Consider the following 18,149-nt stretch of genomic DNA (forward strand, 5'->3'; position numbering starts at 1 on the left):
AATGGGACAAGAGGACTGTGAAATGAAGATGAACTATTTAAATGGTCTTTGAAAAGATGGTGTTGGATCATTATTAAACAAACAACCTTAAACCCAAGCTGGATTAAATATTCTTACTCTGATTTATTGCTCAGCTAAGAAAGTAGAATTATAACTGCAATATGAATGAATGAAGTTTAAAAGCCTTATTTCTAGGTTTAACATTTTAAAAAATCAGGTCTTTTCAGAAGAATTTTAGTGGAATTAACCTCTAATGATTTGACATCATTTTGCGAACATTTATAGTTTTTCCTTTGAGGGAAAATGAGTGTGAAAAAAGGAAACAAAATTGAATAGTCTTTAGTTTTGTTATTTTATGTAATTGGATGTAGGAAGAAATGAATGTATTAAAATACACTCTTTTCCCCCATCTTCCTCATTCTCTTTTCCACCTCTAAATTTCCCGAATTAATTTTTAGTGATATAGTATTTTTCTGTTTGAGTTGATTTGTGAAAATAATCAAAGGACAGACTTCTGGGACATTTATTACACTTTCATTGTCCATGACCCAGCCTTTAATGATTGTGGCCTTGAGCAAATTTGCCCATTGTTCCCATCTGCTCTGGTTTTCAGCTTGTCATATTTTAAGAGTTTTATGACTAGGATGCCTATCCACCTGGGGTTTTGGATGTGACTACCAAGCTTTAGTGTTTGATTTATATTTGAATCCATGCCTTTAGACATGAAAGGTTAGTACAAAAGCATGCTTCTCTACTGTCTCCTTTTCATTTTAGCATCTCTGCTTGATGCCTTTGGAATGTGCTTTAGTTTCTGTCAATTTGATTAAGTGGCGGCAAAGAGAGTGTAACGACTAGATGAAAAATGTTCTGTGGTCTGAGTGACACAGATAGGTTAGGGAATGTTGGGCAGTGTGTGAGTATTGGCACAGTGAAGCAGTGGTAAGATGTGATGTTCTAGGCTGGCCTTCAAATTGCCTGCATGAGGTCACTCTGGTTCAGGGTCCAGTCCTCAGGTGGAGAGCAATAGGAACTGGATTTTCCCATTCATCCAGGAATAACTGGCATTTTTGAGAATAGGTTCATTCTGTCAATTCAAAGGGTTATTTATAATCTAGAGCAGTAATGTTTAATAGTCACAAATCACATGTGGCAATTCAAGTTTAAGTTAATTAAAATTAAATAAAATTCAGAATATTATGTTACCATAATTATGATGCCATGATCACATTTCAGGTTCTCAGTACTCATATGTGCCTAGCAGCTACTTGCTGGACAGTGCAGATACAGAATATTTTCATTTTTGCTGAGAGTTCGATTAGATAACACAGTTCTAGAGTGCTAGTTTACTAATTTGTAATGGATGAATTACCATTATTATTGTCTTCCTGGTAATCACATTACTTGTATCTGCTACTCAGGACACCATTTTTGAAGGTACCTTGGAAATTAAATTAGTCTTCAGGAGACTGTTGATTTCTTAGTGAGCCATGAAGGAACCAAAAATTTGTGTGAGATACTTTCTCTCATTTTGGTGGAAATGTTAAAAGAAAAGGACTTTCTCTTTTGACATTACCTTTCTAGTTGCAGGATTACTTGATTGTGCTAGCTACACTGCATCTTTTGAATAAACATTGACAAATTATCATGATCACAAACAGATTTTTAAATTTGAGATTAAGGTAACAAGAAAGTTTTAGGTCACACAATTTAGTGAGGTGGGATTGAGACTCTAAGTTATTATTTAGTACTATTTGACTTGCTGAAATGTTTGCCCTTGAAAGGAAATATTTTGCATTGAATGAGTACTTGCTTTGAGGCATTAATTAGAGAAGTTCACTGAGATTTTTATTTTAAGTATGTGGACAAGTCCTCTTCTTACTCTACCACCATCACCTGCTATATGTGGAAGGCATACTTCTAAACGTTGGAGACAAAGTATATTACCAGGTTGATGCTGTCATTATTATTAGTTACATTATGAGAAATAATAAATATATTGATAATCACCTTGCATGTATACAGTGCTTTAATACCTATAAAACCCTTCAGCATAGATTGAGAACTAAAATGGAGAAATGGTGAAAATCATGGCTTTGGAGACCATTTTTCATTCAGATTCCAGTTGTGTCTCCTGTTTAAATGTGAAAAATGGTAGCATCATTTAATTTATATGGATCTTCAGCTGAATCTATTTGAAGGGCAGTAGAAGAAATAATTTGACATTTATAGAACCTGGCTTTCATTTCAGATGGCGAAGTTACATTAATCAAATGGGGTTTGTTTTTTTTTTTGAGTTTTTATTATGATGTAAACTAACTTTATTTAATGCATCTTAATAAATACTAATCTTTGATGGTTTTCTCAGCAGAGATTTTTGCACAATGAATTGTTTTTAAAAGAGCTTTATCATTTTAAATAACATATTATTTTTTCTTATTACAAAGGTAGTTACATCTTCTACCATGGTAGGCGATTGTGAAAGCTCAAACACTATAAAAGTCATCTCTGACCTTTTGCCCAGAAATAACCATCATTAATATTTTAATTGACATACTTTCAGTAAATTAATATGTTATAATGAATGTATTTATAGGTATTTTTAAACTGGGATCATATTGTGTGTGTTTAATTGAATCCTGCTTTTAAACTTAATGGTGTTTCAAAATTGTTTCAGGTCATTTAAGATACAGAAGATCCTCAGATGATGTCATTTCCTTATCATGTTGATTAGATTCCATAAAACTTAACTCTTGTTTTTATCAATTAGCCTATAGTAAAATTGGTTTTGTTACAGATTATTTTGCTAAAGTCACAGAACCTATCAGGAACGTTAAGTGAGGAGTTACGGTATTAATATAACATGTTTGTAAAGACTTCCGGATTCTGCGTAGTGTAGATATGCCGTAATTCATTTCATCAGTCCTCTCCTCTGGGGTTGGATATTCAAAATGTTTGCAATTCTGTGCTCTGGTAAAGCTGTTAATCACTCTACATTTTCTGTTGGTTTGAAAATAAAAGGTGAGACTTGTTCTTTTATTTTTAGATGACTTACTTGACTTGCTGATATACTGTATTAACAAGTGAGCAGACATAGTTATAAGGTGTATAGGGGTGTTTTAAATCACAAACGTCTATATACATCTTTGAGTTTTTGTAATCGTAAGTGATATTTTTATGTTTTCATAGCTAGGTATTAAACTCCCTAAGCAATTAAATCATCGCTTAATACGCAAACAGAACTAACCCACCTTTCTCAGCATCTGTGAACTTGGGCCACACTATCTGGCATTGTTTGAAAAACACATGTTCCTTCATGTCTTTTGTAAAGACTGAGTAGCATATGATTATGGAAGAAACTGGCTAAGGGAAATTTGTATAGCAAAAGTCATTTCTCTTGAGTTTCATTTACCTCTCTACAGATTCCTGGGCAGAATCCAAGTGGTAAACACTGATTTTTCAGTTCTTTTCACCCTCTTCTTTTCCCCTGGGGCTTTTTAAATGTAATGTCACTTTAAGGAAAAATCTAGAGCATGATGACCTCAGGAAAGTTGATTCCCAGTAAGTATCTCATGTATATTTAGAACTTCCTATTCTCCACCTTTGAAGAGAACTTGATTTATTTCGTTAAATATTTACTGGTGTTTACCATCCTGTTCCCTCTTTAATGCCTGGACTCATCAGCTAACAGACATGCTGACAGACAAGCTATTTCTTCAGCTTGGAAGGTTTCATCCTCTATGTCTGGCTGATTCCTTATCCTTTAAGTCTCTGCCTAAATGTTACATGCCTGAGAGGCCTTCTCAAGTCCCTGTTATTTTCTGTGACAGCATTCTGTTCAGTACTTTCATACTTTTTCATTTTTAGTGACTCATTTAGGCATTTACCATGAAAATGACTTATCCCCTCCTAATTTTAAGGTCTGTGAGGTCAGAGACCTTCTTTTTACATTCTTGATTATCCAGATCACAGGCCCTGGTGGAAGTTTGAAACTTAGAACAACAATTAAGGATTACATATTTACATTGAGAGTACAGGCATACCTTGGAGATATTGCTCTTTCAGTTCTAGACCTGTGCAATAAAGACAGTATGGTCTTTTTGCTGGTGAAGGGTTTTGCCTTCAGTTTGTAAAAACCTACAACGTCTGAATTACAGTAAAATGAAATGCAATAAAATGAGGTGTGTCTCTATATAAGTACTAGGAAAAAGTGACCAACAGCAGAGTAGTTTTTTCCAGCTTCCTTTTTTCAGTATCGCTCCCTCTTCCACTCCCACCAGTTCCCCCAGGCTCTTGAGCAGAATTCCAAATGTACAAACACTTGTTTTCCATTCTGTCACCATTCCACATTAAAAGTCCTTCCAATAAATATTAATATTCATTGAATAAATAAATGCTAGATTGTGTCAACCATTCATGGCTCTAGCACTTAAGAAACTTACAGTGTAGTAGGACAGATATGGATAAGGAGCAGTGAATTTTGAGTTGTGATCATGGAAATCTATCTGTTCCCAAGGGGCACTGTTTGGTTTGACATCCATTTTTCCCTGCTGTCCTTAGTCTATATTCAATGTAGCAAGTTAGTCTACCTTTAATTCTGTCCCTGGTACTTGTATTGAACACCTACTAATCTCAGGCATTTTCCTCAAGCACATATTTCTGTTCTCCCATTAAATCTGAGAATACATGATTATGTTTCAACCACTTCCCAGGGCATATTGTTATTTGGTACTTACGTATGACTTTATTTAAGTAGCTTTTTAAATCCTTTTGCTGTTTAATTCTTGGAGAAATTAGAGCTTGATAACTATGCTATAATTTCTGTGACAGTGGGCTTTTCTGCCAAGCTGTGTGAATTATGAATTCTGTAGAAACTTGTGCTCCTTAAAAAGAGAGAATGACACTTTACTGATTTTTCGACCCAACTTCTTCCTAGGGTGGGCACCCTAGTGAGAATTATTTCTTCACATGCAATTAGAAACAGATTGTACTAGTTTTATCCTGCTGTTTAACAGAATGCAGATTTTCCCTTTTGAAAGATCTAGGTCACTGACATTTCAGACCCAGAATGAAATATGTGTTGTTAAAGTTCATTTTTGGTCTTAATTATTTGTAGACACTCCCAGCCTAGAGAGAACTAGAAGCTGCTCTGGACTGGTGGGAACACCGGAGTCTGTCCGCGGTGTTGTCAGCACCTGTACGAGATGAAGTGACATAGAATATGGGCTACTTATACTCGCTGCTAATAACTCACGTAGTGTCTTACAGTCTTATAAAAGTCTAATAAATTTTAGTAAAATATTTTCATCCAATATTTAATTATTTAATCAACATTAAGTCATAAAGTTAAAAGGCTTTACGGTTTGAAGAACTTAAAAGGGTGGTTGGGGTGTAGCGTGTCAGTTGGAGAACTGTAGAAGATTATTTTGGAGCGGAAGGCAAGGGCCAATTATGTAGGAATTATGATAGCAAATTCTAGACTTTCTCTCTTGACCAAAGTCCAGCCAAGAGATGGCTTTGCCAGCTCCAGAGCCCACTCTCTTTGCTCTTTTGCAGTTGCAGCTAATACAATTAGCTGTATTGTATGCTCGAACTTAGTCTCCTAAATTCGATGGTCCTCAATGAAACATGCCTCGCAACATTCACACCATTCCGCCTTTGATTTTCACTAGCCCTGCGACTCATTTTAACCAATATGGTGATGCTATGCCTGTTTTAGGCCTCACCCTTAAGACAGCTTGACTGCTTCTGGTTTTGCAGTTTTGGGAACCACAAGCCACCATGTAAGAGGTGCCGTTGCCGTGTTGGAAAGACCCCTTGAAGAGGGAGAGGCACTGACAGTAGGCGCAGAAAGAGAAAGGCCCACTGCCCAGGTCTCCCTGCTGAGCCCACTCTTTTCCACAAATGTGTTCGTAACGTGAGTGAGGCCTCAGTCACCAAATGACAAGTTTCATGAGATGCTGTTATACCAATAGAAAAAAAATAAAAACATCCCTCAAAAAACATAACCTCTTGATTTCTCCAAGAATCATGAGAAATAATAAAATGGATGTTGTTTTGAGGCACTAAGGTTTGGGGTGCTTTATTACACAGTAGAAGGTAAATAGCACAGGTGGCTAGGGGACATTCTGAGTGGTAGCTCTCCAGTCCTGCAGAAATTATAAAACTAATTCAAGGAGAGAAGTATCTAGAAATTCTGCTTTTAGTTTCAGAGTCTGGAGCAGGAGGCAGATTTGTAAACAGTCATAGCATAAAGGTTTTCGCACCTCTTACTTTGCAGCTGATTTTGCATTCAGCTGTACTGTACTGGTTTTTCCCTACCAGGGTTTATTGATTTTCCTTTCGTTTTGACTGTACTATTTCCTAGTGTGTGTTTACTATAGTTACTTAACAGTTCCCACTGTTGACAGACATTTACATTCTTTTATGTCTAAATTTTCAGTATTGCAAAGAATGATGCACAAATGTGACAGTACCTAGGATCATTTAAACTTCTCCAGAATGGCTTTACCAGTTTGTGGTACTACTATCCTGACCATATGTTCTTTGGTTGCCATTGATAAGGTTGAGAATGGCCATCTTAAGCATTCATACAGGAAAGCTAGAAATATGGTATATAGGAAGTAATATATATTAGCAACAAACATGAATTCTGCAGTGAGTGAAAATGACTTTTTTTAAAAGCATGTTTAGATGGCAAATTGTGGACATTTAACATTGTTTTAAAACTTGTTTTTGTTAAGAAAACATAATGATGAGTTACTAGCCAAGTTTTTCATGATAGTTGATAAGTTTTTCTTACGATAGTTGTGCATGGTTTCTATTTATGTATGGGGAGGTACCAGATGTACAGCAGTTTTAGGTTCACAGCAATATTAAGAGGGAGGTACAGAGATTTCCCAAATACCTTCTACGCTCCTGCTCCCCACCCCGCCCCCCGCCGCCCCGTATGCATAGCTTTCCCTATTAACAGCATTCCACACCAGAGTGGTACATTTGTTAAAATTGATGAGCCTACATTGACAAATAATTATCACACAATGTCCCTAATTTACTTCAGGGTTCACTCTGTGTGTTTTACATTCTGTGGGCTTGGACAAATGTATCATGGCATGTGTCCATCATTATAGTGTCATTCAGAGTAGTTTTAATGTCCTAAAAATCTTCAGGCCTTCACCTATTCAACCTTCCTTCCCCTCTTAACCCTGAGCTACCTACCAATTATCTTTGTATTGTCTCTATGGTTTTATTTTTTCCAGAATGTCATACAGTTGGAATCATACAGTATATAGCTTTTTCAGATAGGTAGGATCCTTTCACTTAGGAATATGCATTTAAGATTCCTGTGTGGCTTTTCTTTTTTTTCCCTCCACGTCTTTTCATGGTTTGATAGCTCATTTTATTTTAGTTTTGAACAACATTCCATTGTCTGGATGGACCACAGTTTATTCATTCATCTACTGAAGGACATCTTAGTTGTTTCCAGGTTTTTGCACTTATAAATAAAGCTTCTGTAAACATTTATATGTAGGCATTTTTGTGTGTGGACAAAATTTTTCAGCTCATTTGTACACATACCAGCGCAATGCCTGGATCATATAGTAAGATTATGTTTAGTTTTGTAAGAAACTTCACAAAATAGTACCATTTTACATTCCTATCAGCAATGAATGAGTTTCTATTGTTTCAAATCCTCACTTGCATTTGGTGATGTTAGTATTTCAGCTTTTGGGCATTCTAATAGGTGTTTAGGGGTATCTTGTTTTAATTTGCATTTTTCTGAATCATATTATTGGGAAACACCTTGTCTGGTTTCAGGAACTGTAACCGCGCCGACAGGTGTGAGGGGCCCAGGGCTGAAAATGATCAAGAAGGCCTTGGAGAAACAGGCCCCTGAGGAGATATAAGCTGTGTTGGTCCCACCCCCCCGCCCCCGGCAGTTATCTCTGCTTTGCCCTGTGATGGTCAGTGCCATGATGGGTAAGTTATCTCACGCAGAGATAACAACCTAAGACAGATACCGTCCGGTACGGGAGGCAGACAAGAAATTGGGGGACACGGAGAAAGGGCAGAAAGGCCCACACCCCTCAGCCGGGGCTGGACATGGCCGGAGTCCTCATTCCATCCAAACGAAGTCTCCTTGTCTCTTGGCGGTTCCCTCCCCGACTCCTAGCTCAGGCTTGAAACAATACCCGAGTCCATCCTAAATCTCCCAGGGAAATCGGGCCTAAGAGTAAAATCTTTAAAGTATACTTTGTTCTTCCCTCAGAAGCTCTAGCCAGCTCATGCTGAGAGGAAATTCACATTACTCACGGACCCTAACCCTATGCTCTTAGGCGCTCTCATGTTTACTGCACTCTCGTGGTTAGTCATCTCCCTTGTTTTCTAGTCTCCTCTCAGACCCATGTTAATCAGTGTGTTCCTGCCATTTGTTTTCTTCAAAGCATCACCCATTCTCTGTGAACTTTAACATACTGATAACCTGTGCACAGGTTATGAGATAACCTGTGCGGTCCTGTTACCTGGCCCCGCTGATAACCCTTTCAATAAAAGCCTTTGAACAAAGGGACTCTGGGCCTTCCCCACTAGGTGGATGTGCCACGTCCACTCTCGTGGCAAACAGAGAAGTGTTTGTGACAACTTGTGTTTATTCCCCCATCCGTGAAACCCCCAGGATGGGCTCCGTGGGATTCATAGTCCCCACTCCCATCTCAACTGGCCCCGGACGGTAACCCTCAGATCCTGGAGCGCCGCGCTCCCTGCGACATGCTCCGCCCCCCCTGCGCCAGTTGTTGCCTGGACCCGGGACGAGCTGCAACCAGCGGCCCTCCTCCCACGGAGGTGCTCCCCACACTACATCATATGATGTGGAATTTCTTTTCACATGCACGTATGTCATCTGTATTTCTTTGGTGAGTTGTCTATTAAGGACCCACTATTTAATCCAGTTACTTACTATTTTTGAGTTTTAATAGTTCTTTGAATATTTAAATGGCAGTCCTTTATTAGATTAGTCTTTTGCAATATTTTCTTTCATCAATGGCTTATCTTAATCTCCTGGCAGTGCCCTTTACAGAGCAAAAGTTTTTAATTTTAATGAAGTCCCTCTTAGCCAATGATTTCTTTCATAGATCATGTCTGTGGTGTTGTATCCAAAAAGTCATCACCATATCCAAGGTCATCTAGGTTTTCTTCTCTGTTACCTTGTAGGAGTTTTATAGTTTTGCGTTATATATTTAGGTCTGTGGTTCATTTTTGGTAACTATTTGAAAGGTGTACGGTCTGCCTACTGATTCTTTTTTTTTTTTTTTTTTTTTTTTACATGGGTGTCTAGTCAGTCCATTGTTTGAAATGACTACCTTTGCTCCATTGTATTACCTCCGCTTTGTTAAAGATCAGTTGACTATGTTTATGTGGGTCTATTTCCAGAATCTTTATTGTGTTCCATTAATATATTTGTTCTTTTTCCAGTGCCAAACTGTCTCGATTATCATAGCTTTATTCTTGATGTTGTGTAGTGTCACCCCTCCCATTTTGTTCTTTTCCTTCAATATTATGTTGACTTTTCTGGATCTTTTGTTCCTCCATATAAATTTTAAAGTCATTTTGTATCTATAAAATAACTTGCTGGGATTTTCATTGAGATTACATTAAATCTATAGATCAAGTTGGGACAAAATGAAATCTTGGCAGTTTTGAGTCTTGCTATCCATGGACCAGAATATCTCTCCATTTGTTCAGGTTTTTTATTTTATCTTTCAGAGTTTTCATAGTTTTCCTTATATAGATTTTTTTATATGTTCTGTTAGGTTTGTAACAATTTTACTTTTTGGGGGGTAAATATAAACGATTCTTTAAAAAATAATGGTTTTATTGAGATACCATTTATATCTTGTACATACCTCTGTGTTTTTAATTTCTAATTCCAATTGTTTATTGTTGGTACACAGGAAAGTAATTGACTTTAGTACATTAACATTATATTCTGCAACCTTGCTATAATTGCTGTTAGTTCTGAGAGGGTTTTTAAAAATATTCTCTAATATTCTCTACATAGATGATTATATCATCTGTGAACAAAGACAATTTTCTTTCTTCCCAGTCTCTTGTGTTATATTAGCTAGTTCTTTCTGTATGATGCTGAAAGGGAATGATGGGTATCACTGTTTTTCCCCTTCCTTTCTGTCAGATCTGTGTTAAAGTTTTCTTTATTATATTTGTTCTGCAGCTCACCAAAGCCCATCGACAAGGACACATGGTGAAAGTAGATTGGCTGGACAGATTGACCTTTAGAGAAATTGAAATGATAAATGAGGTGGGTTGTATACCTTTACTCAAAAATGATTTTATTTATTTATTTCAGAGTGAAGGGAGGGGAGGGAGAAAGAGAGGGAAAGACACATAGCTGTGCGAGAGAAACATTCATCAGTTGCGTTTTGCATGCCCCTAACCAGGGGCCTGGCCTGCTGCCCAGGCATGTGCCCTGAGCTGGAATCAAACCGATGACCTTTCAGTTTGCAGAACGACGTCCTCTCCACGGAGCCACACCAGTCAGGGCACTCTTCTATGTTTGTTTTTAATTTCAAAAATTTTTTATCAAGTATCTAAGTCAAGAAGAACTGTTTATTGCCAGGTATCTCACAAATGTGGTGTTTTTGAGATACCATGTAGTTTAGGGAGTTATATGCTAATAAGAGGAAAATTTGGGATATCTACTTTTCTTTTATCTTAATGTCATGTCCAACCATGAAGTAGGTTATGAATATTATAAGTGCACTAAGTATATGAGTGAAGCCTGTGTGAGTTTGATGCCTACTTGTGTATTCTGTCTCCCTCCATATGGCAGCTCATGTTCAAGTTCAAATCAGTATTAGATAAATCTAGCAACAGTGCTGCCTTTTCACTGCATTTACCTTAAATTGTCTGTAGCAAGTCCTGTGCCCAATTAAGATACTTCTTATGTCCAGAATATAGGACTCTGTACCGTTAGTAAAGTTGCATAGTTCAAGTAGTTGATTTATTTCTTGATCTTAGGTATTGGTCTGGAATATGGTTAATTAAAAGATGACTTCAGTGAACCTTTCTAAAAGTTAGATCATTTTTTTTTCTTTTTTTGTGTGTATTTACACTGAAATACTACATGTTTGGCCTAATATTTGGCATCTAGAGAACATAAATAACAATTATATTAATCACATTAGGAAAGAGGAATATCAATTCTGTGATATGCCTAGCTTGTTGAGACCACTACAGTCACTGTTCTTTGGAAGGTTTTCAAGAGATAGAAAGAAAAATTTTTTATTTTTATAATGAATACTTGCAAATGTTACGTTCTGACGTTCCTTTAAAAAAAAAAACAAATTAGTGGTGTTTAACGCCATTTATATTCAGTATGAATACTGGGCATCTTTTCAATTTATTCATAGTACGACGTTCAACATATTTTCAAACTGGAAGAAAACTTTCCTGTTTTTAATTTTTATAATAGTCATATTCGAAAAATAGTTACGTCAAAATGCTTTGCTATTATTATTTTTTCTTTAACTTAGGTTCCCAGGGGATAGAAAATGTAATGTTAGGACTTACTTTTCCTAGCCTTTCCTGTTCTCCCCACCTCAGCTCCTTAAAAGACAGTAGACCATTACGTACCATAATAGACTGTAATATGCTTTACAAAGCTGAACAATTTAAGTGACCTCTTTAGAATTTTCTATGGTTTTATACATGTAGATTTAAAACCATTTTAAAAAGTGTTTGAGGGCAAGACTAATCCTTTTAGACTTCATCTGATTTTCACTTCTTTATTAACATAGTATTTGTTGTTTGTTTTTAAAAAGGGACAAATATATACACAATCAGAATCATTTTTTATGTTGAGAAAGTAACTGCTTATCAGTATATTTAAAAAACTCATTAAAATTTTACAAATGACTGCACGTAATCTCAAGCCCATTTATAAATTGTGAAAAATTTATATGAAGGTTATGTCTGTTAAGTTCAGAAGGACTCAGACCTTAGTTAGAAACTTTAACTTTTAGTTTTTGTCGTACTTGTATTAACTGTTATAGTTAGGTTAATCATATGATTTAAGGTTGAACTGTTCTTTATATAAAATTGTTAGAAGTACAATTTTAATTTTTTAAAATGAAATAGCTCTCACACAATGTATAGAAAATTACCATCAGGATTTTATATAATCCAAACTACTGAATAAACCAACAATGTCACTAAGTTTTAGGAGAGTTGTAAGTGACTACTAGGCACCACTGGATAAAAGAATAGTGCTATATATAATAAGATAGTAGAGTGTATAAAACAGTGCATTTATAATAATGAAAATGTGTTACATTTAACTTGTACCTGATAGATCCATGTGTTGCTTAGAATTGGGAATAATGATATATCCTTATACTTTAAGAGAATGTTGAAGATGATTATTTTTCATAAAAATCCTCTTTTTCTTTTTTAGAGTGAAAAACGAAGTTCAAATTTCATGTACTTAATGGTTGAGTTTCGATGTGTCAAGTGCGATGATAAGGAATATGGTATTGTTTATTATGAAAAGGTATTTGCCTTGGAACTGTTATGGTCTCTAAAATTGAGGAGAGGGAAAACATTTAAAAATATTACTGCTGTTCCTGTTTAGATGAATTATTTGGTTGTAGGATAGCAGCAGACAGCTGTCATCAGCAGCTGTTTATGTATGCACAAATCAAGTCATGTAGCTACAACAAGATTACAAAAGCCAGTCATTCGTAGAGTGCAGTTCTCTGGGTTACAGAACATGCAAGAGATTAAAATTTTTTTATTAATTTTTCTGAAAATTGGCAAAAAGGATATTAAAGCAATAGCTTTAGTAACAGTTAAAATTCACTTGAAAAGTAAAAAGAGGGAATCCTATTTTTTTAAGTGGTAAGCTATTGAAAGTTAAAGATTATTTGAGTATATATGAGGAGGTCTGTCCAGAAAGTATCCAGCCATGCACTTTGAAAAATAGAGACATATATTGAAGAAGATAAGAGAAACCTTGTGCCTAAGACAATGACACCTCAGTCCCCTTCAAAGTAGGTACCTTAGGACCTCAGACTGTTCCCCCATTCATGATCAGTTGCCCAGTCATATTTTCCAGAATCTCATCGATGGACTGAAATCTCTTCCCTTTCAAAGGTGATTTTAGATTTTGAAAAAACCAGAGGTCGCAGGGCACATATCTGGGATGTAGGGGTGCTGAGTCACATGGGTGATTTAATGTTTCGCCAAAACACTCTGCATGAGTGAGCATGTTGTTGTGCTGAAGTTGCCAATCACCAGTTGCCCATAGCTGCTGCCTTTTGAATCATCCACATAGTTTCTGTGGAGGAATGTTCAGGCTTCACACAAAATTTGATGCAGATTCATTGCTCCACTCGCTCATTTTGAATTCCACAGCCCCACAGTACACATGCTCACTCACCAGCACCTATTACCCCCACTGACTAGTACAGTGAAGTTGTCATTGTGCATGTACGTGCATTCCAGTCCACTCTCCCTGACTGCCAGGTTACATTGATATTGTGCAAACTGTTCTCATTATATTAACAATGGCTGGACTTTTTCTGGGCAGACTAATAAAATATGTATGTGTCATATATAGTATTGGAATTTTATATGTGACCAAAACATACGTATGCTTATGAAAAACTTCACAAATCTGCGTTTATATAGTATGTACAGAATTAAGAAAATTATGTTATCAGGCTAAATGATATCATATGTAATTCTGGAATTCTACTGGTTAGCTCATTATGCAAAAGAAGAGTAGTGAATGTTTGACATGTAGCTGCCAGAAAAATATCTGTGCCTTAAATGTTTGTTGAAGGGTTAATTTAAGTATGACAAATAATTGTATGCATAATTCAAAACAGTGTAAACCAGGCACTAGCAATTTTTGTAGAAATACTTAGACAAATGCTTAAATCAATGCGAATAAGGACAGACTTTGATACGTGACATAATAGAATAATATTTTCTCTAGCATATAGCCAAGCTTATATGCAATATATTTGCTCTTTAGAAGCAGCACTTTTAAATCACATTTCAACTTTGGTGTTACTTTGTTAAAGCTGTCATAAGTGATTTTAATTATATATATATTTATAACTATAAATTATTATTTGATGGATGTTTCCATAATGGAAGTGTAAGGTTTGTACAGTTAATTTATGATCATTTTTCTGGAATTCTTCAAGTTAATATTCATATTTTTCCCTTGAGCTTATAGCCCTTCCTTTTAGTAAAAGATCAGGAAACATTAATTTGTTTCAACTTTTTTATTTTATAAATGATATTTCCTAGTGAAAAAAGAAGATGGAAAGACAGACTAACATTGTTTATTAATTTACCAGAATTTGTGACACAAGTGATACAAAAGATGAAAAGCCGGGGGTGGGAGAGTGAGGCTAAGGTGGCGGTCCCGGAGCCCGGCCTCTGGGTAACCCTCTGCCCGGCGGGGAGTTGCAGCCATGAGGGGGTCTAGGAGGACCTGGAGCATGAAGGGGAGGCAGCTCCTGCCAAACCGCTGCCCAAAGCAGAGAGAGAGGACGACTGGTGTTTAGGAAAAGGACCTTATAAAGAGAGGGAAATGTGGGTGAGAGAAATTCTGTCACCAGTGCCTTTTAATAATGTTATGTTTTACATGTTATACCATATGTAATTTCATGAAAAGCAATAGCGCCTGCCCATATGGAGTTTATATTGCAAAAGCATGCTAATGGAGGTGAAAATTTATAACATGGAAGATGTGAAGGATCTTTCAAAAGACACTTTCCATAATGAAGTAACAATAGAAATTAGAAGAATTTCAAGTGTTTTTTAAAGGGTTCTTGACCCCTTTCTACTGCTTCTTGAGAAATTGCCTATAAATTAATGCCTGTGTACCTACCCTGTCATATTTCCACTTAGTGTAAAGATTGCTGGGCCAGTGTATTGAATCTAATGGAAATAGACTTTCTTGTCACCTGTCTTTTGTGACAGATAGCCTTAGTGAAGATTACTTGTCCCAGTTGGGCTGATAAATGTGTTTTCCATTGTTGTGACTGAGAATCAGCCTGTTAAACAACGGCTATGGGAATTTGTGGTTTTCTCTAAGACTCAATTACTGAACTAAAGTCAAGTCACAGTACTTCCCCTCTTTCAGTCTCCTGATTTTGTTGCACATTATCTAATATTGAAAATATAGTAGCATTTGGAAATTGACAAACTTGATTCTAGGTGTACGATTGTGAGCAAATGAATTTTGACATTAATTAGTTTAGCCTTTTCTGGTATGTATGCAGTGACATTTTATTATGCTGAATTACCTTTCTTGCCTGAATTGGATAAAAATAAAAGCCACCATTCTTCAAAAGTGATAATACCAACAAAATAAGACAGCTTTATTTCTTAAAAATTGATTGATTCTCATTATTCAGATTTTCATGGTGTTGAGTAGATATCCCTCTGAGAAGCAGTACTTCTGAATCTCTAAGCTGTGTGTAAATTCAAATAAAATTAACCCCACACTTAAAATTCTGCTTCTCTGAATGGAACTCAATTGTCATAATTTGAAGTTATCAACATCCATTGAATAGTTTTTGCAAGTGATGTAACTTACCCATTGTAACATATTTTAATTATGTTCTGTGGTTTCTTATTCTTGGTTTAACCATTAGGACATGTTATTTTTGACTACTGTCATTAAAAACACAGTTTAAAAAAAAAAAAGACAAAAAAGTCTGCTGATTTCCAGACCTCCTATCTCTAAAAACTATATTATAAATTTTTATTGTTAGATTTTATTTGTCTTAAAATATTTCATCAGCAAAATAAAAGGTAAAAAATAATGAATTCTAAAATATAATTGAAAGAAGATTAATTTTTGAAAGGAAGGAAGGATGTTCATTAAATAGAATTAAAATACATTGGAATGTACATTATCATGTGTTTTTTCTTAACAGTTGCTAAAATTTTACTTATTTATCTATCTACTTATTTATTTTAATTTATTGCACTATAACCCAGGATGGTGATGAATCATCTCCAATTTTAACAAGCTTTGAGATAGTGAAAGTTCCTGACCCTCAGATGTCTATGGTGAGTTACTATCAATTCATTCCAGAGTGATTATGACTTAGACTGATATCATGCACTTTCTTTTTAAAAAATATATCTGTAAGTACCTCGGCTATCTAAAAGTGATTTATAAATCCACTTCAGCTATCTGGAATCAAGTTCAGATGGTATTTTTACAAGAAGTATTAACATGTAAGAACAAGGTCAGGACAGTGTATTGTGGGGAAGCCATTTTATCTGGAATATTGAAAGAGCAAGGGAATGTGGTGAGCGCAGGGAGGAACAGGTCTAGGACACCCCAGAGATGCTGCGTGTTGGGTTCCACACTACCACAATAAAGCAAATATCGCAGTAGCAATTCACATGAATTTTTTGGTTCCCCAACCTCTGCTAGCTTCAGACTTGACTTTACAGCTTTCTCACCTCTTTCAGCCATCATAGAATTGAAGAGAATTGGGACCTTGCTCTGGATTAGATTTGGTGTAAGGACATGTGTGGCTGGTTTGATCTAACCAGCCCACTGAGACTCTGTATCACCAATAAGGCGGTTATTGCTTTCTTATTTATGTATTCACTATAGTAGCCCTTTTAATAATATTTTTCAAAAACTTTTCCTTCACATTCGCAACTTAGCTAACCGGTGTAAGATGCCTAGCTTTTGGCCTATCAGCTTTCAACATGCCTTCCTCATTAAGCTTGATCTTTTCTAACTTTTGATTTAACGTGAAAGATATGTGACTCTTTTCATTTAAACACTTAGAGGCAGTTGTATGGTTGTTAATTGACTGAATTTCAATATTATTGTGCTTCAGGGAATAGGGAGGCCAGAGGAGTGGGAGAGACAGGGAGAGGGGCAGTCAGAACACACACAGCATTTATCACTGAAGTTTGCTGTCTCGTATGTGTGGGTTTGTAGTACCTCAAAACAGTTACAATATTAGCATCAAAGATCGCTGATGACAGATCACCATGACAAATACAATACTAGTGAAAAATTATGAAATATTGCAAGAATTACCAAAATGCAACACAGAGATACAAAGGCAGATGCTATTGGAAAATGGTACCTACAGACTTATTTGACTCAGAGTTGCTACAAACCTTTAATTAGTTAAAAAAAAATGCAATATCTGGGAAATTCAATAAAGCAAAAGCGCCTGTATTTGAAAGATTGTCATCATACGCATGGGGAATTGGTTTATACCAGGATGTAATAAGATCAGTGGATGAAAATTTTAGGGAGCCTGGGTTAGTTGCAAAATATGGGGGGTTACTATAGTTACTGCAACTGTTTAATTTGAATCGTGATGTCTTCGATGATTTCGAGATACCGACCTATTTCAATTTTTGAGATGATAATTATTTCATGGATGCAAAGAGTAAGAATTCCTGCTTTGCAACAACTTTAATTGATGACTTTAGACTTAGAAAATTCTTGGGCAAAAAAAAATCCTTTTAACAGCATAATAGATATTATGATATTCATACTTAGAACTCATTTGCATCACTCTGAACCATTTCCTTCTTATTTATGCATTTCTAATTAGATTAGTTACATTTCTAATAAGGCCAAAATAAAAAGTAGCACACTGGACGATGAAAACATGGTGACTGAGGGAAGTACAGATCAATGAAGCAGGAAGTAATGGCTGATGACCTGACATCAGAGGAAAAGACAAATAGGGAAGGAATAGAAAAGGTTAGGGGGAAAGGTCGCTTGGGAGTCTGTTAGAAACAAACACCCTAAATACCTTTATGGAGCCTATTCACAGCATAATAAAATTGAGTCAATATATCTAAATTTGAAATTCAATTTTCATTATAAAACCAAATTATATTTTGCAATCTGAGTATTTGAAACACATGAATGAAGGCACTCTGGTTACCTTCAAAATGGCCCAGAGTAAACAAGTTTTGTCATACTGGAATCATAGATACTACTTTTGTGTCACTCCTGCCAAAATGTCAGGTAAATGAGATGTCTGTTTATTGAGTGCGTTCTTTTCTAAAGAAAATGCTCAACAGTTATAGCTTAAACATTATAGATGTTGTAACTTAAAAAA

At 35.9% G+C, this 18,149-nt stretch overlaps 1 protein-coding gene across 2 annotated transcripts in view; it reads left to right on the plus strand.

The window, feature by feature from the left end:
• The window catches only part of PIK3C3 (phosphatidylinositol 3-kinase catalytic subunit type 3), a 109,637-nt gene that overhangs the window by 19,422 nt on the left and 72,066 nt on the right, over window positions 1–18,149 (plus strand). For both annotated transcript variants that reach the window (XM_054583578.1, XM_054583579.1), the window contains exons 5-7: window positions 10,226–10,312; window positions 12,467–12,562; window positions 16,036–16,107. In XM_054583578.1, the coding sequence (XP_054439553.1) occupies window positions 10,226–10,312; window positions 12,467–12,562; window positions 16,036–16,107 (255 nt within the window). The remainder of the gene's footprint in view (window positions 1–10,225; window positions 10,313–12,466; window positions 12,563–16,035; window positions 16,108–18,149) is intronic.

The sequence above is a fragment of the Pteronotus mesoamericanus genome, unplaced genomic scaffold, assembly GCF_021234165.1.
Source record: "Pteronotus mesoamericanus isolate MK-2021 breed Mesoamerican mustached bat unplaced genomic scaffold, CSHL_Meso_final contig_74, whole genome shotgun sequence".
NCBI lineage: Eukaryota > Metazoa > Chordata > Mammalia > Chiroptera > Mormoopidae > Pteronotus > Pteronotus mesoamericanus.